Source organism: Anopheles aquasalis, chromosome 2 (genome assembly GCF_943734665.1).
Source record: "Anopheles aquasalis chromosome 2, idAnoAquaMG_Q_19, whole genome shotgun sequence".
NCBI classification, from domain to species: Eukaryota; Metazoa; Arthropoda; class Insecta; order Diptera; family Culicidae; genus Anopheles; species Anopheles aquasalis.
In genome coordinates, this window is record NC_064877.1 from 57,973,147 (window position 1) to 57,995,646 (window position 22,500).

A 22,500-nucleotide genomic window follows, 5' to 3' on the forward strand; every position below is an offset into this window, starting at 1 on the left:
TATACAATGTGATATTGAATATCATATTCCAAAGAGCAAGATAGACCCACGTGTAAATACATGACGTAGTTATAAGCCTGTGTCACACCACAACTGATGCCATAACTCTGAACAACTAGAGCACAATACATGCATCCGGCACAATCTCACACGTTGCATGGCGACGGAAATACGGACCAACCGCGTTGCTTCAATTCAACATAAACCCTCACCCCACTAATCGATTTGCCATCTCCTCCTCTTTGCCTCCTCCTCCTCCTCCAGAACCTTGTCATCGTCTTCTGGCTTTTTAACTTCCAATGGCGACCGATAAATCACGTAATTGACAAATGGCGAATGGCGAAGGAATGGGCCATAAGAATGGGATCAAAACATTACAAACCCTAGAAGAAGGGCCACACAGGTCCGGAAGAAAAATGGCAATAGTACCTCTCTCCGCCGGACGCACCACCCTTCCTGTTCGCGTTCGGGATCCTTCCAGGCAGGTAGTACCACCAGGGTTCGGCAACCTCGCAGAACCCCTTCCTTCGTTCGTTCTTGTGGCTTGAATTATGTCCGATACCGGTCAAGTGTCATCTAATATGAATCATTTATTTCAATTTCCTCGGGATTCCCCGCGTGATGTTTTAACGGTTGCCCATCTTCTTCTTCTGCTTCTTGCTTCCACTTTTCGGCCCTGGCTGGTGTACCGAAGGTGCGGTCAAAGACATAATCAGTAAACGAGGGGGGGGGGGGGCGTCTAGCGAGCCATCGATCCTGGCAACACGGCTGGAATGATGGTTTTTGTGGTTTTCTTTTGAATTTTCTTTTTTCCGATTTCGTGTACAAGTGCGACCCTTCTGGATTCGAACTAGATGTTCCCTTGCAGGTATCGATTACTGTGTTTTGTAGCTCCGGAATTTGTATTTATGTATCCCATATAAAAAAGGGGAAGGTCAGAAGATGCCTTTTTGTAGGACTTCCTGCGCAGAGGGAACTGCTCCCTGGGATCAATATTGATTATTCCTCGGGCATCACGCTATCCCTTTGCGCTTTAAGGCTACCAACCATCATCGAGTCCATCGCCAGGTAAACCCCTTTTTTTATAATCCTTTCGGAGAGTTACACACTTTTGGGGCGATACCTTCTTATCTCTCCATCGAGCGACCGACCGGCCGTCCGGCGACTATCAGCGGTAGTTTGGGTAAAAGCTCTCGCCCAGTTCAGGATAAACAAGACACGGAGCACGAAGCATATTTACAACTAACCTGCTCGAAAAGGGTTGGTGCCACTTGGAATAACTTATGCTGGCTATTTGTGTACTTCACTCCCTTGTCCGCCACTCCCGCCAGCACTTAGCATGATATCACTTTTTGACAAACTCTGAATCAGAAACTGGGAGCCTCAGCTAGAGTGTTGGGCACTGTCCGAAGGGAGGCGGCGGTGTATAGCGTGGCAGCGGCAGCATGATGATGGAAATGCTTTTTACTCATCGATGCGAGAGGAATTTCAATGAGCTAAAGCCCCGGTGGCCGGCCGGTGCGAGGGAATCGGAAAGAGGCAACTGGTTCAATAAAACTGAGCACGTTTATAATATTTTTATAGCATTTCTCAGCTCAGCTTGAACTCAGGGCTTGGTTCTCGACTCGGCAGAAGGAGAGGAACGCTGTTTGATACGTAAAGTTCGTGCCTTTCAGCTCCGGTTGCCCCTTTTGCCTTTGGGTGTTTTTTTCTTTCATTCCAGGGCGCTTTCCAATAATTGGATTTATCAATATCGGAAAAGATTGGAGGATAGATTTTTATCTTTCGCCAATCATCGTTTCGTGGCGTCGAGCGACCGTTATAGCAAGCACCGTAATGTACAGCACTCGCTCTCGCTCTCTCTCTCTCTTTCTCTCACTTCAATCGAATTCGGTCAAATTTCCAGTTGATGTAGCGTTGCACCAAATGGTTCCTATATTTTTGGCTGGTACACTTTGCCACCCCCTAAATGGTGATAAATGTGGTGCGAATATGCACACGCATACACACGGCTACCACATTATTTATGCGGATGTAGTGCGGGTGCAGCATGCGTAATAGTACCGGAGCAGCAGCATTCTATGCTCCCAGGCGTGCAACGAGAGTGTGAACATCGTGACGGTTACGGGTTGCGATCTGTACGCGGTCGCGCACATCACGATAAGGACCGGTTGGCGCACCCTGTAGGCCATCAGGGCGTTTATGTTGTGCCACATTACTTGCCTGCTGCCGATGTTGCTATTGCAGTGCAAATTCGAAAATCGCGCATGCAGCACCAGCACCATCACCAGCGATGCTTTCACGTTGCGCTCCGGTGACATTTGACCTCATTCCGATCGCCGAAAGGTACGCCCTGCACCGTGACCACCACCATGCTCACGTCAGTCAGTTAGTAGTGACCGAGGGTCCCACAGGGCCCGTCAAAGGAGAAAATCAATATTTTATGTCACGAGCCGACCTTTGGTGACTTCCGCCAAACGCGAACCGCACGACAACGACAACGGCGACAACGACGAGAACGTGGACGATTCGCGCGCTGCGGTTCGATCGAATTCGTGTTCAGGTTTTTTGGGTTCAACATTCAGTGAGTTTTGGGCGAGTTGATGTATCTCGAAAGCGAACAAATAGAGAGCGCGCATGTGAGGTGGAGGAAGTTAATTGAAAATTCCCTAGCAACTCCCTGGGAACCTGGAGCGCCCGCACACATACTGGAGTGGCTGGTAAAGTGGCCTCACGATTGCGAGATATTTGCATATTGCTGCAATTGAATCATTAAAACGGTGCAACGGTTGAACTGTGTGACCGGAGTAGTGTGTGACCAGTGTATGTGTGCCCGAGTGCTGCTGCAGTCTTCATGGCTGCAAAAAGGATTTAAATTTTACATTCCGCGCGAGTGTTCGTCGAAAGGTAAATGAAAAAAAGGGATTTCACCCGCTAACAGCCGGTGAAAATCCGCTTTTCTATTAATTTGAATGCATAGAAGCTTCAAGTTTTGTGCACAAAAACTACTGATACTAGTGAGCAGAGCATAGCATAGAAAGCGTAAGCATAGCACCGGTTTTCTGGCTGCAAAATGCCGTAACACGGAGAAGAGTGGAATGATGCTAAAACATGTTGATCACCTGGGGGGGGGGGGGGGGGGGGGGGGTTGGGGGCGCAAAATCATCGCCCCAGCAAAAGCATTTCGGTCAGATGAGGATAATCGAGGTTGAGACCGAGGCCGAGGCCAAGCCTGGCCTGGGCGCTAGGAGAAATATTAAAATTCTTCGGCCAAATTTCTTCCGGCCCCGCGTGCTCGCAAAGAACGCGACCGAAAAACCCACCCAACCGCGGTTCGTGAGGTCCGTTCGCAAAGAAATTCTTATTAAATTTTGTTAGCTAGCAGAGCGCCACCCACCACCCTTCTGGCGCCCCCGTGTAGTGGGTGTAAGAGGTGGCGGTTTGCAAAATAAAAATACCTCACGGTATACCCTCAGGTGGGCAGGAGGAAAAGGGACCTCGTTCCTTTTTTTTTGGGGCCTCAATTTTTCCTTTGCGCTTTTTTTTGCGAAAGTATGTGGAGCAAAGAAGCTCCACAGGAGCATCCAGGTGGGCAGCCGAAATTATACGCGTTCCTGAGCGATGTAATCGGGGATTTTTTTTCTCTGTATGGCCCGGCCGTGATCACGAGGATCACTGATGCTGTGCTGCTGCATGGCTGCCTAAGATATTTCTGGCAACATTCCGGTGAAGTATACGACAGGGCTTTTTGAATTCTTTTTTTTGTTTGCTGCTTTCTTCGGGAAAAGCGTTCATCATGAGGAATGTTTATCGAAGGACAAGGTACAACAAAGTTCCAAAAATATGTGGCCGTGTTTTGTTGCCAGAGGTTGCTGCTTTATATTGTTTTATGATTACTCACAGACAGCACAGCATGTAGGAGTGTATTTATGCAATAAAGATGTGATCGTAAAAAGAAATCCTTCTTTCAGATTACACAACGGCTGCGACCGATTATTGATTAAACTAATGCCAGCAGCATTACGAACCGAGTCAGCAATGTCTAATCTCCTTCACATACCTTTACAATTTTGCAAATGAAGGCCACGCCATGACAATAAACCTATCGCGAGCGGCGAGTAACTCAACAACTTTCGCGAGACGCTCGAGACGGAATGAATTATGGGCTTCTAGAATTCTTCCAAGTTGTTGGTAACTTTTCCGCTTCTTCGCAAACTCTAGACAAACCTCGGCCAGTAACGCGATATACCACCAAACGGGGTGAATACTTTTCGCAAAAGCCATGCCCTGGGCGGCTCATTATTTAGAACCAGCAGCACCGTCGACAGCAACGACAGCGACGAGACATCGTATAAATCCTTGATGTACCTTATACACCCTTCAGGAGCTTACCGTCTTGCGGTGCACCCCGGTTTGGGGTCCGGCCCCTTGCTGCTTAGATTGATTTAGCCTTCATTTAGAACGCCCCCCGGTTTTGTTCACCGGCAAATGTTTTCATGCCACCGGCCTATCGATTGTAATTTGATGGAACCAACCATCAAATGCCCGCCCCGAAGACCTTGTCTCTAACAAACAAGCTGCGTAGATAAATTGCAAACGAAACCGAACCCTTGCGGCAACAAATTCGACAAAAATCAACAAAAACCTCTAAGCTGAACGTCTAAGCTTATCTAGCAGGCAGGGTGGGGCAGAGGGGGCGAGGATTGAATGCAAAACCGGCGAACGGCGACTAACGATAGCGCTTCGGCTGAGCACATAGCCTCCGGGGGTCGGCGGGGAAGGATTACCAGAGCTCGATACGATGACCTTCTATCGTTATCGTCGCTATCCAAGTCAAAAGGGAAGTTTCTCGGTTGTTGGCTCAATTTTTGACTCCCTTCGAACAACGGCAACCAATAATGGGATGCCGTAGCCCTTAAGCGGTTGGGGAATGGGTGTTTGATTTTACAAAAATACTCCCAGAAAAATATTGCCCTATGGTGTTTGTCGGTTCGGAGAATGCGCTGCTGAGTGGATTCGATTAAATTTTAAAATTCATAACCCACCATCGGTGGACAGGATTCAATTTGGATTTTGAATAAATTTCCCACCCCACGTCCCGCTTTTGGAGCAACAAAAATGCAGAGCGTGGCAAGGAGTGAACTGTTCAGGATCATCTAAACGGCCAACCACCATTTTCCGAGAGCGTTTAGAGATCACATTTAGCGCGGAACGAAAATGTATAGCTCCTGGGATGGAGAAAGGGCCGCAGAAGATGAAGTTCACGTAGTGCTTCCTTATTATCATTCTGTAACTCTACTGCTCTCGCGCTTTTATGAAAAATGGGATCCTTGGTCCCGGGAACTTTTCAACGCGCAGCAGCAGCAGCAGCAGCAGCAGGATGATCATAAAAGTGCAGGCTGCTGCACTCCGGTCCTCTTTCGGGGTGCTTCGCGAGAGGCAATAACTCGTGGCGAACCGACTCCTTGCAACTTTCAAATCGTTATCCCTTCTGGACGCAGAGGAAGAAGCGAGCGAGCGTGCGAGGAGTTCCGCTCCGCTGAAAATGAACTTCCATCGCTCGGGACACTGAGAGAGGTCAGACCTGCAACATTGCTTCTTGCAAACCACCATCTCCCCCCTGACCAACACCACAACTTATTGAAGCTTATCCTGGTACCAGAAAGTAGCTTTGGCCCGCTTTTTGGAGGAACTCGCCTTTCCGAGACCTTTCGGGGGAAAAATCACCAAAAGAACCGGTCAGCTAGAAGAAGCAGAAGGAGTTCGAAAGGTTGTGCACTGGATGGTTCTAGGGTCTCTTCCTCGCTCTCTCTGTCGTTGTCGTAGCAGTAGTGGCGCCCAGCATAATTCATGCCCGTCGAGCGAAATAATAATAAATCACGCCGTGATGGTGGCGTTCAATAAAAGATCCGTTCTCCGTTCGCCGTAGTCGCGCAAAAGTGTACCGTGTGTGTTGTGTGATCAGGTCTTAAAGCTGTGGCATGAAACATGGACAGACAGCAGAGTTGGATCGAGCTTATAAGCGAATATTTCTAACCTTCTTCCAGGGCGCTAAAGCGCTCCGAGTTCGTTCGCATCCTCTAAGTGATATATTCTATCAATAAGCGTTTGTTGGAGTTGGTTACGTTGCATACTAACACACGTTCCGTCCTACATTCAAACGAATGCAATTCTATCCCGTTTTATCGAAGAGGAACAGGAGGCAAGTGTCCCAAAGCGAACGGTGTCATAACCATAGATCATCCTTCCTCGCCAAAAACGAAGGGAGGAGTGTGGTGCATTTTCGGGAATAAAATGAATCTGTGCGGCCATCCGCATCGCCACACTAGCGCTTGTTGATTAGATCAGCAATAACGAATCGCGCGATGAAGCGCCAAATTTAATAAACACACCATTTGGACCATTTTATAAACGAACTCTAGGGGGGGTCTCTCTAGGATCTGCGCTCCATTTTATTGGTTTCTGTTCCATTAATCGTACTGTCCGCATTTTGGGGGAAGGTTGGTTTACATTCGCATCGCAATGACCGAGGCCGATATGCTATCGCCATTCATTTTCGATAAACATTTAATGTTGCTACCGCTCTGGTGGCTCTGGTGAATCTAACTATCCACCGGAATTGTAACAGATTTTGGTATCAGAAATAGATCTCACATGTGGAGCAGCGCGAGGTGAGCATTGGATGGATCCAGATCGAGGAAAACAAAAACAAAAACGCTGACCTTAACCCCGACCTGGGTGAACGCTGGCACTGCTGCGGTAATTAATGATCCGTAGCAGCATCGATTCGAGCGGAATCAATATCAACCGGAAACTCTCTGAACCGAGCTTGCTCCCCAAAAAAAAAGCCCCGTTGTTTGCCCTAATGATCGACAGAATCAGAGTCCGTCCTGATCGATTTCGTTCGAATCACTAATTGATGCGAGAAGAATGCGAAAGAAAAACGCACACATGGGAGAGCTCTGACACACCTTGGCGTCACGAAACACGACACGACACGGATGCTTGCTTCAAGCAGAAGAAGAGGAGAGTCGTGGAGTCGAGGAGCATAAATTTCGGCTAATTAGGGATTACATTCATAAGCAGACGTTTATGGTCATGTGAACACTAATCGCGCACACAGAGTCACAAACGACAACGTCGTGTGCTGCTGCAGGAAGATAGTTTCGCGGCCAGCGAGCCACTTCTTCTCGCTTCTTTGCCATGCTTTTTCGAAATTCTTTTTCGTGTTCGTCGAGCACGACAAATCGTCGTCGTGCATTTGCATTCCAGCAGGAATTAGCCCGCGTGCTCTCTGGTCGTGTGTGCGAGGAACATGCCGAGGAGAGATGCTTGTTCGCGGCACTTTGTGAATGCACAGTTAAGGACCTAAAGTGATGCGCCTCCATCCCAGTCTCCATCTCTCTCTCGAAAGCTGTTCTATTAAGCAGCGTCGCGAAAGTGGATGATGCTCATCAGCATCATCATCATCATCATCATCATAAACATCGGCACGCCTCGCTGTTTTGTTATTTTTTTCGTTTTTCATCCCCCCGCGGGTTGATGGGGAAAAGGGGGGATGTTCTCTATTCGCTTGGGTCCATCACCGCCACGACCAGCTTGTCGACGCTTGAGCTTGAGGGAACAACGAACAGAACAGAACACAAGAAGGCGGACAAAAAAAAAATAGGAGGAAAATCCTGAGCAAAACAATGGTGGCCCGCAGCAGCAGCACCCACTCACTGCCATCCGTCCCTCGCACGAGATGGTCGTGCTCATCCCCTGGTCGCACTGTTATGGTTATGCAAATTAGTGCGGGAGCAATTATGTATGCAAATTGCGGTTTCATAATACGCTTATGTTTATCCGGCCACCACCACCACCACCGAACCTTCCCGTGCTCTCTGCAGTTGCTCTCTCTTTGCTGCTGCCGTCAACTTAATCAGTTTTTCGGGGGTTCCGCGGATCGGGGTTCGTTCGTTTTATTATTTTTTGTTTCGCTTTTTTTCGCTCGCTCCCTCCTCTTTTAATGTTTCGCGACAACCACGCAGCGCGACTTCTCGCCGTTCGTTGGCGGCGTGGTGTCCGTTACTCGGGAGCTGCTATAAAGTCGACGATCTACCCGGGGGAGATCTTCTTCATTGTAACGGATTCTTGAAGAGTGCCACCGGCCGGTCGCTTTACGCCTAGAATAACAATAATAGAAAGGCCGCCGGTCGATCAAGGCACTGAGCGGAGCAAGTTAAAGTTAGTAGCGAGCCAGTTGATGAACTCCAAGAAGCAGCAGCCGCCGCTGCTGCTGCTGCCTGTTGAAGCGATAGTGTAAATCAATCAAACTTTTAACATCCAACCTGCTGGTGCTGGTGTTCGGTGGTTGGATTGAGCAAGAGCATGATTTGCATAATGATTTCCTCAGTCCCCCCCCCCCCCCCGCGGTTGTGGCCACTGTTCCTTCCTTCCTTTGCACCATCCAAGGTCGTCGCACTTCTCTCAGGTGCCGGCTGTTTGGTAAGCGAGCCGTCAGCAAAAAGTGAACGCTGAACACACCTGGTGAAGAGCGAGAAGCGAGTGAAAAGTTGGAAACCGGCTCCACCCCGAACTCCGAATCAATTTTCCTCGCGTAACGCAATCTCCAGAAAGTTGGCCAAATGGCGGCCCTGGGTGCCTGGTTCCGGGCACCGTGTAGAAGGATCAAACTTGGCCGCAAGTGAATATTACTTTCGGGCCAGGGGTTTTGTGGTTTTGGTGGAAAGCGAGTGCACGGTGCACGCAGATTTTCGGTAGTAAATCTGGGCGGCCAAAACGAGGTTTGCTCGAACGCTCGCGGCACCGAAAGCATAATCATCATCTTTCGCGGCCAGCCAGCCAGTCAGCCGGTGAGAGAGAGAGAAAGAACAAAGGACTGTGGTTGCTATTTTCGGGGTTTAAAAAGGGGTGGTTAGAGTGTACGTCTGGCACTGACTTTTGGAAGATTGCGCGCAACGCCACAAAACATCAAGCGGCGGCTGGAGAACCTTTACTAGGAACAAAGCACGGGCCTGTAATCGAATCAAGCTTCTGGTGACTTCATACACAGGCATCGTCCTTTGGTGCGCTAGGTAGTACACTTTGGCAGTGCACTAGGGGTTGTATTTCATTAGAGCACTAGCACTGTAGTGTAGCTACTCGGAAATACTTTTGCCAAACTATTCGTCCGCCTTTCAGTGTCGAAGGTATAGCCGCGCGCGAGTTGCATCCGCGCTTTGATCTTTGGTTTTAAAATCCGATAAAAAGATGGTGAAGAAGCTCTTGGATCAGATATGATAAAGTTTTTATGATAAAGAAATGTTTCTCATATACCGCAGAGTGGTAATAGGGCTAGCAGAAGAGAAGAGTACAATATTTTCGCTATTGCTGCTACTACGGTTAAGGAATTTCCTTTCACACACGTGTTGTGCTCCTGGATAATGCGCAGTACACTGATCATCTCCTCCTGAATACCTAACCGGGAGTCCGATATCGAAATTAACGCACGATTTGACATCCATTACGGACTACCAATCCTGGCACCCATATCCGGTTAATTTCCCTTTCACCAAAACCCCACCCCAACCATTCCCCGGGGAGTATAGACCATCCAATTGACGACCGCCAATCTGATCGGGAGAGAAACAAATTGACCCAGAAAATGGACCCCAAATTGACTGTCGGTCTTGGGCTGAAAGTAATCAATTGAGTTGCTCCACTGCGAGGCGAGAGAGACGGGGCTAGTCGGTGGACGAGAAGAAAGAAAAAAAACTAATCATAAATCTGACCGCAATTTGGTGCACCGAGGCAGAACCGACAATATGGTGGTGTGTTACCGGAGGGAAATGCTTCTTGGTATCGAATTTCCCGTTCGTCCCTGCACACGATGTCCCGGTCGACGAAATGTGTGTTTTCTGATGGGTGCAGTAGTGGGGGAGTAGTGGTAGTGGTACCAGCAGAACCAGCTACAGGAGGATGCTTTGTTTCCTTCTTGTGTGGCTAGAGCTACGCTTAATTTCCTCCATTGTTTCCGTGGTTTAGCTGGCTCGCTAAATTGCGCCAAGATAGCAGATAGAGTCTGCTGGTCGTTCGGAAACCGGAGTTTCGTCTAAAAATATTCATTTATAGCTACAGCTTGGATGAAGAAGACCTTGATGTTAATATTTCTGGCTTCTGGAACCACCAACTGGAACCATCCATTGGGATGGAATCCGCTGTAGTAATTTCTGGAAGTTCCTCTTCAATACTTACATATTGCCAGGGCATCGATTCTCTATAAAAATATATAATATTACACATTCAAAAACAACCCCCATTTTCCTACAGCTCACCATAATTAGTATGCTCAGCAGCAGCTGCTGCTGCTGCCGCGAACTGCTCTCTGCAAGCCACGAATTCCAGAACGAGCGTCCTCCATGCAAAAAGCCGCCATCATATCAGAACGTGGCACAGGTGCACATTTTGCACCGAGTCTAATGTTTCCATTAACAATGTTGAGCCCCATTTTTGCATTCCCGAGATCGTCGTGGCGATACGTGTGTGCTGTGGTGTAGTGTGGTGTGGTCGTGGGAGCGACCGAGCGCCACAGAAAAGCGCCCGGTGGCCGTTGTTCAAATTGCAGCACGTACTACACGGCAACGACCGAACCCAACACATCTCACCATTTTGTTGCACCGAAAACCGCACGAAACCACATGAGGTCCGTTTCGAGAGGTTTTTTGGAGGGGGAAGGAGGTATGAAGAGAACTTTGTGCCAATACGGCATCGGTGGCGGTTCTCGGAACACTCGTGGGCCGCCACATCACAGCACAGCAGTGGCCGAGGTTTGCACTAAACTGCTGACCGAGTTCTGCTGACCAGCTGCATACCGGGGCCCACAGAGGCCACAGCAATACCTACCATCATCCCCATCACACAGTGCCAGGCACTCGCATATTTGGGATGTGGCCACATCAACTCCGAAAACCCAGAGTTGTCCAAGCACAATTGCGTTTCGACTCAAATCGACGACCGGGACCGGGCTCATCAACGTAGCGCTGCTTGTTTGTTACCTACATTACTTGCTCACCTCAACAGAACACCTGGGACCACCCTAGGGTCCAGTGCAAACGGTCAAGATAATGTTTTCGTAACAATCTTATAAACATGTCAAATATGTCTTTACACACACCAGTTGCCTGCATACGACCGGAGCTCACGATGGAACGTTGACGGCGACGACGAGAAGGACGAGACTTGCATCGCAAAGAATCGGCGTGCACACCGGTTCGGTGCACCGGTGGAACATTTTGCTACAAATGATAATGTCCTGTGTACACTGGGACCACAAAATTGGGATCCTGAGTAAACAGCACCAGCAGCACCCCCGTCAGTCTCGAACTCGGCCTCGGACAACAGAGTTTCAACTTTCTCCACGTCAAATATGGCGACGTGGCGGACCAACGTCATCGTTCGCCTTTCGGTGTAGCAGTGTGTCACTCTGGCCAGGACTTAACTTGTTTCCCACGGGCCCAGGGATTGCTGTTTGTTCGAACGGACAACGGTGCATTTAGGTGCAACGTTGCAGAAAACCAATAGTTCAAATACAAGTCCAGTCCGTTCACTCGGCGTCCAGGAGTTTGGAGACTTTCGGAACCATCGGATGCTCGTGGGACGGTGTTCCACGGTTCACTGTGTAATGTTTGCAAGGTTATCCCCCGGTACGGAGGTCGACTTGCTGCAGGATGTAGCGAATACCACAGCATTGATTGGCACACTGGCACTGGCATTGGATGCTACTGCAGAGATGCGGCGGCACAAATTACCGAAAACAATGGCCGTAATTGGCGGTGGTGGGCTGTGGTTGTGCTAGTACAGTTGTGGTTGAATAAGGATGATTAATGCAACTTTTGACATTGACTCAGTTGCAGGCTAACCGGGGGCATTGGATTGGAAGAACACCGGGATATAGATGACGTGACGAAGCGACAAAAGATCCTTGAAATCGTTGAGTTTATCCAACATGGTTGGAACACCTTATCGTACATTACGTTAAAGCTCTTTTATGGTGACCTGAGGATGTCGCGAGAATCCCTTTAAACCTTCCTTCTACGCTCCTTCGACTACATTTAAATTCCATGTCCTGCAGGAATTGCCTTCCCCCCAAAAAGGCAACAAAACAAACAACTCATGGGAGGATCCTCACGAAAAAGGTTAGCAAATGTATTCCAATACACATACAGACACGTGCGTATATGGTCTGTTGATTGTTGACCTTCTCGCATTGTGCGTAGCAATCGACGAACCCAGTTCCACAACCAGCAGGCGGTGGACCCAGTTCCAGTTTGACCTTTTGCTCCGGAAAGGTTTCGCCCATCTTGACCCCAAATATTGCGCCACATCATCGACGACACGAGAGCGTGTGCTCTGTATGTGTCCAAACATGGGTACCCGGAATTAATCTTCTGTAAAATTCATATCCGTAAACAAAGTCCCACAGGTCTACGTCCGCTACGCTCGTGCTCGGTATTCCTTCCTTATTCAGGATCGTCTGTGAAAATCTGTTTTTCCCAAAACTGTTCTCTTCCGAAGCGAATGCATGTTTTTGGGGCCCCTTGGAGGAAGATAATTTAATATTTTTATTTACTCAACTCGACTACCGACAGGATAGTGCCTGCCCTTCTCAACCCTCAAGGAGCCAGCAAGAGTGAATTCAAAAGGAAAACGATGTCGGAATTGTCGTCCCCTGGAGGAGGAGGAGGAGTAGCGCGTGACATGCGTCTGATGGAATGTCGTAGAGTCGTAGTACCTCCACCCGGACAGAGACATGGGAATGACAAACTCCTTTATGATGGGTTACTGCGAAACGAAAAAGAACCGTCGTCATGCAATTTTATTATCACCTACAAAAGGGAGGGGGGGGGGGGGGGGCAGCAGTACACATAACTCTCCAAGACATACCAGACTTCCCCAGGTCTCTAACTGACCCCTCGCTGGCTCCTTTTACGTGGGCTCGATGGACATGCTGGTCCCGTTTATGGTGCCCAGTGGAGACCATTAAAACTCCATCCGTTGGTGGCATTAGGATTGACACACCGCAACGACCGGGCCTTCAGGGGTCCCAATGGTAGCATCATGGACACATCTCACATGGCCTGGTCCATTCCAAACCCTCGTCCACGGCCAGTGATTCCAGGGAGCGCAACGAGCGACGCGTCTAAATCCTGCGTTTGATGTTTGCAGATCGTGCAGTGCTTCACGTCGTCGTCGTCGTCGTCGTCTTTACGTCACAGTGCTTCACGTCTTTTTGTTCCCAGGACTTTCTTATGCTCCTTCTCGTATCCAGTAGTATCTCGAGGAAGCACGGAAGGAATCCTTTGAATAATTTATCCACCCCCAAAACGTGAATCCCCACCCTTACCTTGAAAGGGATGATGCCTCCGGTGAATGCCCGGGGCCTCTTCTCCTCACGAGTGGTTTTTTTTTGTATTGTCCGCCAGCCGGCGAAGCGAAAGGGGGGAAAATCAATTTATTATTGATGAATGTTTTACTCGCCTCAGTTCGTCGGGGGCCATTTGAGTTGAGCTGTGTGCTGTTATCCTGGAATCTTCGAAAAACCGTCCACTTCCACTTCCACGGAATGGTGAATTGTGTTTTTCTTGAAATACATACCACGGAAGGACCGACCATGAAAAGCATAAAACCTTTTGCCCGGTGTTGTTGTGTTTTGTTCTTCGTCTACCTAAGGTGGCCTCCGTAAAGATCCTGTTGGTATGTGTTTGTTGACTCCCGGTGATTACGTGGGAATCCAACTCCTTAGACCCAAAAGAATGGTCAAAGAACGGTGCGGTACTGGTAGGACGTGGCCTGAGCGCCTAGGCGCACCTGAGCGGACGTAAAAACGAAATATAAACGAACGAAGAGCGAACGAGTGATCCTGGGCAACGCCAGGAGGGCACATACTCCTTCCCGCCCCTGACACACATGGTCACAACTCCACCTCGTACAAACGAGCGACGAGCAACAGCAACAGAACAGAATGCGGAAGAGCCTGGTCGCCTGGTCGCCAGGTCGAGGAGGGCGCATGAGCGAGGATAATAAAAATACATATTTTATTTAGACACGCGATTACTTATTTACAAATTTATACTGCCTTTGGTCTCCGTACTGTTTGTCAGTGTAATAGTAGGCCCCAGGTAGCCCGCGCACATCTCGCCATCTCGCCATCGTTTGCTGTCGATCGTCAGCAGACGGTTGGCCTCGTCGGTACCGTTTGATTGGATGGATGGTGCCCTTGGTGGAGCAATCTCGAATCGCGTCAGCGTGTACGTGCTCCACTTCCGGCCATTCTGTTTATGTTGGTCTGTTTTGCAGAACCCTCGCGCCCAGGTGCAGCACTTTTGCTGTTTTGTTTGTGCCGCAAAAGATAAAACGGAATCAAAGATTCACGCGAACGACGACGACGACTGAGGGCTACCTGTTTTGTTTTTTTGTTTTTTTTGGGGGAGGTTGGAGGCGACAGAAGCAATTCGTAATGCATCGCTTAATGCACACAGCACTTTACTGTCACCGCTACTCTGGTCCGATTGGACCTGTCAGCCTCAACTACTCCACGGCCATTACTGGTGGTGGAGGTGCTGCTGTTGCGGAGAGTATAAAGAATTCATAACCTCACATCGCGGGACTGTGCGGGAATTTACCTTTCAAATTATGATCGATGTTGTTGGACCGTTATGATACCGTCCCGGGCGAATACCGAGGTGAGACTACATTCAGCAAACAAACCCATCACTGGCGTATGTGTTTGTGTTTGTGATGGTGGATAGTTGATTAAAGGATACGTTATTGACATACAGACAATTCATTCTCACATACAATCAAACGTGTGGGTCGTAGAACAGTTCTTTGATTTGCTTATGGGGTGGTGGGGGGTGGAAACGTTTTTTCCCACCCCCTTTCACCATTTATGCTCACCCCGTTCTTCGCCTCTTCGTCCATGGTTGAAATTGGAAAATCAATAATATTTTAATCTGATTAGCTCTCTGTTTCGATCCTTTTTTTCCTTTCCTTTGTTTATACTGGGTCCTGGTGAGTGATTGGTTCCGCTGGTGGACTCCTGGGCTCGAGCCAACTCGGGAACTGGTTTGGGGACGGAACACATTTATGTGCACCCCTACGGCACCCCGGAAGCGGATCATAATGATGATGATTATGGTGGTGATGGACCAATGGTTGTGGAGGTCCCTAGCACTGAAACAATCGCGAGACACCATCACGCGCGCATCAGACGGCGGCATGTTCCCGATGTTGATGTTTCACGATGACCCACGGTGACCTGTCCACCTCCACCTTTGACAGGTCGCGTATGTTTGTACCTCATGGGTGCCGAGGAGGGTCTGTACAGCCCAATCGATTTCATTATTTCCCTCCCCGGTAGCCACAACAGCACGATAGCAATGGAAAATCGAGCCGGAAATCGAGCAGGAACGTTCGGTCGGACGGATACACAGCCGTTAAGTCATTACTCTTGCATTAGGGCACGGTGAGGGGGTGCGAGCGCGCGCGCTTGGTCATGTAGCTTCATCCTGCAATTCGTGAGCGACATTTAGTGGCACTTCATTGATGACGTCGCCTCGGTCTCGGTGCTTCTACTGCTTCTGGCATTTGTGTTCTACCAGAAGGGAATACGAGGCGGACGAACGGATTGTGTGGCTCCGGTTTCAACTCATCCTTCGACAGCCGGTGAACTACGTCGCGTGGAGCCTGCGGTAGCTATAACGTTGCCGCGCTGATGACAATTTGATTTTAATGATGACGAATCGAGCACTGAGTGACATTTGAATGTCAGAATGGGCATTTGATTTTATTTTTCTGGAAGATACGCCTAGATATCCGGCTATATCCGTAGGATCATGTTGCTTGGCCAGACAATCTGGTGCGCTAGACCGTGGAACCATCGTCGTGGACGTCGTCATCGTCATCATCGTGGTGGTGGATCCAATTTCAAGAGATTTCCCTCGGAGAACACGGAGTGTCTCCATAGAAACGGACCGATAATTAGGATTGGTTGGACGAAAGGAAAGGCTTTAGGACGGATCTTTGAAAGGAAAAGTCAAATCAAGTCGCACCCGGTTAAGGGTTAAGGGTGTCTGATTGCAATGATTTCTTTTCAGACGAGCGAGCTCAAAGAGAAGTCACTTTAATGAGTTATTTCGATGCAGAAGGCCCTCAAAAAATGCCCTGAAATTCCCAAACAACTTTATCAATTTATCCCAAAATATAACTCAACAAATCCTGTGAAGCTTCTATAAATGCGGTTTACGATGAGTTATAAGCGTCCACGAACCACCCGAAACTCCAACTAACAAACAATCTTCCACCCAGGGCCCAGCAACAGTTTGAACGGCGAAGATAAATAAGTAATCGCTCATTTTGCCGCATTTTGCGTCGCTGCTAAAGTGTTCAATTATTCGGCAACATTCGCGGAAAACACCAGCTCCAACTTCGCCTTCCTAGACAATCGTTCCATCCGTCCGGACGATACTTTAATCATCCAATCAATTAGTGATTAGAAAAGTTGTTCGTGGGCCAAAGTTTCGGCCCCTTGGTGGAGTGCCGGCGTTCGGAGATTTCGGCTGGCCAGATCCGGGATGATCCGGCGTCTCCTTGGTGCGATGGTGGTGCTGGATCGAGATAGAATTTAATCGAACCGAACACATGGGATTATCGTAGCCGCCGTTGGTCCGCACTTTTCCGATTGGATTGTGCTGGGAGCGAGTCAAGTGTCCTCTTCTACGCCGCTATCCCAGAGGATGATGAGATGCGAAAGTTTCGGCCGGATCGGATCACTTGATGCCGATTAATCGCCCACCCTTGCTCCTAACTCCCCCCCGAGACATGATGGCAATAATAATTTGGCTAGTTTTTGGGGAGTCTCGGTCTCGGTTCTCGGCCTCCTCTCCCTTGGTTGCGGTAAAGCGTGTGGCTTGGCGCGGGCTTAGAATGTTCGCTCCAAATTCGCGGTACGCATGAGATGATCTGTCGAAAGGGCGGCTGCTGGCTGCAACTATCTCCCGGGGGCACAGAGAGAGAATATTCGGTTAATCTACTACCGCTCCTCACTATGACTCTATCCTGTCCACAGTTGCCCCGAAGAGCCGCCATAGAACTCACCATGACGACGGAAGAATGTAGCGAAAGAGGCCATGTGTGAGATTCATGACTCTTGGCCGTTAGACTGGGCCGTCAGCGGTCTGCCTTAGGAGGAAAACGACCAAAGACGATGGCGAAGAAGGGACCCAAGACCATTCTAAAAGTGGTCGGAAATTTATGACGACCGCGGAGAGGCATAAATTTGCAACCGAATACACACCCAGACACCGTGCGTTTATGTGGATGTGTGCGCCTTTTAGGAGGCTGTAACTCGCTGACGAAATAGGGGTTCATGGTTGAAGGGTGCAAAGGGGAAGGTTTCGCCCGCGGAGAAGAGTAATCGCGCCACACTGGACGCGCGGTAGTCAGAAACTCATTTCCTACCCTCTCTCTCTCATATGTGTGGGCGCTAGGAGACGTTCATCTCAAGACTGTGGTCGGTGTATGGAGCACCATCATGCCGGGGATGCAATTTAACTCTTGGCGCTCTTGGCCACGGTGGTGGAAATATGGTTGGGGCGTTTAAGTTATGCCTTAATTATGGTCCTGGAAAACCGCGACCACGTCCTTCACAACGGACGGACTGCCTTTGGCTGTTTGGTGGTGTTGGTGGTCGGTTTTTCGGTTTTATGAGGTCACGAGGGAATCGATTAAAATGTTGTTGCATTCATTTGAAAAATGTGCAATCTTGCATCCCATTTCGGGGAGATATTTGATTAATTTTACAAACATCTTAAATGTTTTGATCAATTTAAAAAAGCTATTAGTTATAGACAGATGTTTTTTGTAGTATTAAATATTTGATTGGAACAAGGATCGATAAGATCTCCACAGACAAACAACTTTGTTATAAATAAGACTTTATCTAACGAAGCATAAATATCATTAATTTATGGAGGATTATTTTATACGAATCAAAAAAGTGTTTATGAAATATGCAATCTGGTTTTGGACCATTTGAAGGGTATAATCATGTCGAAAGGTGGCCACATTGAGCTAAACTGAATAGAATCTGAAATGTTGATTATTTTTAAACAATTTTGTCTCTGAAATCAATAAAAAATAAATTCAGTCAAAAAAGCTTTAGTGTTTTGAATAGGTAACGTTTGATATCAGTATGGTGGTCGCGGTTTTCCAGGACCATAATTAAGGCCGGTAGTTTTTTTTTTTGGTAGCAACCCAATGGAGTCCAATTTCTATTCCATGCGCATTGTTTATTTTTTTGAATTGATGATTTCAAAATTAAGGGTAGAATTCCTAAAACAACTACATAGGTTTGCTAAAAACTCAATATTGAACTTTAATACACCAACATGGTATCGATAAGGATAAGAAAAAAACGGTTTTACTCGTCAATTTCAGCGTTCTTGATACATTATATTGTTCTTTATGTCAAATGTCGATATCAAATGATATGCTGATGCGTTACTAATACTTACACTTTTCTGCGCCTTTTATTACAGAAAAATGCAAAAACCCACTCGGCATGCAATCGTTCGCGATCAACGACTCACAGATAACGGCCAGTTCGGCGCACGACATTGGCAACGTTGGCCCACAGCACGCACGGTAAGTTTGCTCGGCCCTCTGCCTTTTTTTCCCACAATAACAAACAGCAACACGGCCGACCGACCGACGGAGCCGTGCGAATAAACAAAGAATTTTCATTAAAAAGTAATAGCTTTTCGAGCTCTCTCGGGCGCTGGATCTCATCTCCCGGGTGCCAAAGGTGCAACGGTGTAATCTTGCGCTCCGTACGGTTCTCGTCCTCGGACTCCTTTCACAGTTCCGGCTACCGTTTCTTCCGTTGCCGTCTACCAATCCGTGGCCAGCAAGCCGTGGCTGACAGCGTGTGAGCAAACCCAATCGTCCCATTCGTTTGCTTTTCAGCGAGCGAGCAAGCTCAGCGAGTTGCATGTGGCCGCGACCCCCGGGGGCCCACCTTGGACATGTCCATCCAAGGATCCAGCAACAAATGGCCCTCGTCGCACTGGTGCTGGTGCTGGTGCACGTACCGGTGTATGTGTGCTCGGTGTAGCATCTTGGAGCAGCCCCGGAATAACAAATCTACATTATCCTCATCAGGGATAACAAATTGCTCTCATTTAAAATGAAAAATCACTATTTGTATTTTCCTTCGCCCCCTTTTTCGCCCACCGTCTCTGGCATGTGTATATGTGCTGATACACAAACATAGCCAGCCAGACACCTAAAACCTGCCAGCAACACGAGGGTGAATGCAACGGAACGGAAACAAGCGAGCATTTGCCGTGGCACAATTTCCGCCATTTTCTCTTAATATTTGACCACTAGCTGGTGGTTTGTGGGTGCCGCAGGACAACGTGTCGAAGCCGCAACAAGCATGTTTACACACAGAGACCGCCACCGTTTACCGGTTGTGTTGTTGATGTCCTGAAGGATGGCGTCAAATGTCGCGTCATCGCGACAACAATGGAAGAAAATCATTTTCCCACTTTCTCCGTAACAGACTGATAACTATGGGCTGGCCTCTATCTCCAAACCCGGCCAGGGGGTTCACTGGACACCTAACGTGACTGCGAAAATGGCAACCGGATTATCGGCTCGTCCTGTGCCTGGTAGCCAGGCAATTTTTTTTTTGTTTCTCTGTAAATCGATGGATTATCGATGGTTTTGCAGCACCTTTCGGGGGAGCGGTTGGTGGCGATGATGGTATGCAGTATCCTGGTTAGTGGTGACCGGAACTGTCAGGTTGCCAGTCCTCGCGTGCGGTCGTGATCGGTGATTGTGCGTGATTTAAATTAAATAAACACGACACTAATGGATGGACGCACCGGTAGCCTACGCGTGGGTTGCGACAGATTAAAAGTTAATTGTATTTTTGTTGCTAAACGCCTTACGCTTAAGCGATACTAGCGATGGTGGTATGGGTTCTCACCCCCCCCCCCCCCCCCACCCCGTGTGTTTAGCCGATAAGCGGTTTCCAATTTCTAGTAATCGTGTACGCACGCTCACGCTGTGTATGTGTTTGGTAGGGTGGCACGTGCTTCCAGCATTCGAGGCCGATTTGTGTGCTTGTGGCAGAAAAATGAGCTCCATTTGTTACTCAATCAAATTACAGGGAGGGTGTTTTCGAATTCACAAGCAAAGCTAAAGAGAAGAGGAATGTTTTGGGGCCGGGTTGGGGGGATAACAAGATTGATTCTGATGGAATATAATTTGCTCAGTAGCTCCTAGGGTTTACGCAGCTCGTTTGACAGTCAATCTAGGGAATTCACTTTACCCTGGTGAATAATTCCCCTCTCGCCGCTCGCATCACTCAAGTGGTACGCAAAATTAAAACACATTTTTCTTTTTTCTGTAAATGTTGATTTCTTGGAAGTGCCCAGCACAGCAGATTCCCACACTTAACCAACTGCTAACACTCGCACATCGTTTGACATATGGCTAATCACTCAACCAACTCCTGGGCGCACAGAATGGCAGATGGTTCTATTAGTGCAGCGGTCAGCCAATTGTCCATCCGGCGGTTCCATAATTCAAAACCTTCAATCATCGTACGACCACCAATCACACTTGCCAGCACACATAGCCAGTGGAAGCGTCTTAGCCTTCGCTGCCGTGTAATCACACGAAGGGTATTTACGGCCGGAAAGTGTTTTCTTGTGCCGTTACCCAACGCAACGCCAACGGCCGCCTATACATTCAATAAAGGTTCGACCGATTTTTACAACATATCGTAAAACGGCAACCATTTCGTGTTTGATCGTTTGGTCGATCCTGTGTATGCGGGGGGGGGGGGGGGGGGGGATCCCCGCTCTCACCCACTCCGCTCCGCTCCTAAGAGCATTTCCGGAGGGTTCCTCGGAGGGTTACTAAGGTCGCTCCTTCCAGCTCCTTCGCAGGTACCACGCGATTGATGGTGCTGCTGTGGTGGCTTTTCATTTCGGTTCTGTATGCCCCCGGTGGTCGCTTTTGATGGCCACACCATGCACACACAGTGACGTTGCTGCGCAATTCCTGTGCTTTATTGTTGTTGTTGCTGTGGCTTGTGTGTTCCATTTCCAATCCCGTTCCTCCTCCTGGCCCTCCTTCTCCAGAGGATGTTTTCGCCCCGTCTTCTTCATCAACCATTTATGATTGCTCTTGTAAGCACCACCAGGCCATGCCAATGCCGTGGCAGGTTTCATTTGAGGTTATTGTTTTCCTTCCCCTCCCGGTATGCTTTTGTGCCACGCGTGCCACCAGTTATTGTGCCCCGAACGCACAAACAAACGTCTGGCCAGGGTGGCCACCATAGGGAATCGAAATCCGAATCCAGGGTGTAATCGGGAACGAACGAACGGATCGCTCCGCTGTCACGCAGCCAATCTCTTTTTCCCAATTCTTTGCCAAACCATCACCCGCGGTCATTGTTACCCTTCTAGTGTGAGTGTGGCCACCAGTTTCTGGTCACAGAAAGCGAGGAGACGTACGGAGCAGGTCATCTCGTCGCGTCCATTTTGTTTCCTTTCACCACCGTGTGCGCCGTCACGCGGTACCGTGGGAGCTTCATAGCTTTCTGTCAAATCGGACGTTTATGTCTTCATTCATTCGGTCTGGTTTCCTCCCATCCTGGCCTGATGGAGCCATGAAGTGGATGACGACGGTTCAAATAGTGGTAGTAGTAGCAGTGGCATTTGCATGTCGGATGGATTGATTGTTTTCTTTTCGCTTTCAAAGGTGTCGTCTCCATTTCTGGCGTTTGTTCCCCAAAAATTTCATTCGATCGGAACCCACCAGGTGTAGAGTACAACAGGAGCAGAATAACCACGAGCGACAGTAGCAGTGGCTGTCTTGCCTAATCTACCGAGCTATTTGTTTTAAGCATTTCCTTTCTCGCAAGAAGCTCACCCAAACAATGTGTGCGCCACCAGCGCCAGCACAACGGTCGTACGTCACGAACACTTTCATGAAGTGCTCATAAAACTAGCAACAGATTGACGTCCGCGATGATTGCGGCGGATTTTCTGCCTGCTCATCGTCCTTTTCGAGCTCGACGGCCACCTTAACCAGCCAGTCAGTCGTTGGTGGGAAAGCCCTTTGGGAAAGGCACCGAGCGCCACAGCGTAGCGCCAAATGGGAAATGGCCATCAAGGGCCAGTCAATTTCTTTCGACAGCGCACCGATGCTGACGATGATGATGGCCTTTAGCTCGGGCTGGTGGCCTGGGCTGGTGACGGTTCATAAATCAATATGGAGCATAGTTTCCAGCAGCAGCAGCAGCAGCAGCGTGGATCCACACTAGTTAGGCGAGAGTCCCAGTCAAGCACACTCGAGTACACTCGACCGAGGACGACACATTTTTGTTCGTTCGGGATCTTCTCGAGTGTTCATTTTAGGGCCCCGTCCGCGGAATGAAATGTG

General features: G+C 48.8%; 1 protein-coding gene across 2 annotated transcripts in view; it reads left to right on the plus strand.

Moving 5' to 3' along the window:
- The window catches only part of LOC126571789 (discoidin domain-containing receptor 2), a 229,819-nt gene that overhangs the window by 110,409 nt on the left and 96,910 nt on the right, over positions 1-22,500 (plus strand). For both annotated transcript variants that reach the window (XM_050230594.1, XM_050230592.1), the window contains exon 4: positions 18,579-18,684. In XM_050230594.1, the coding sequence (XP_050086551.1) occupies positions 18,579-18,684 (106 nt within the window). The remainder of the gene's footprint in view (positions 1-18,578; positions 18,685-22,500) is intronic.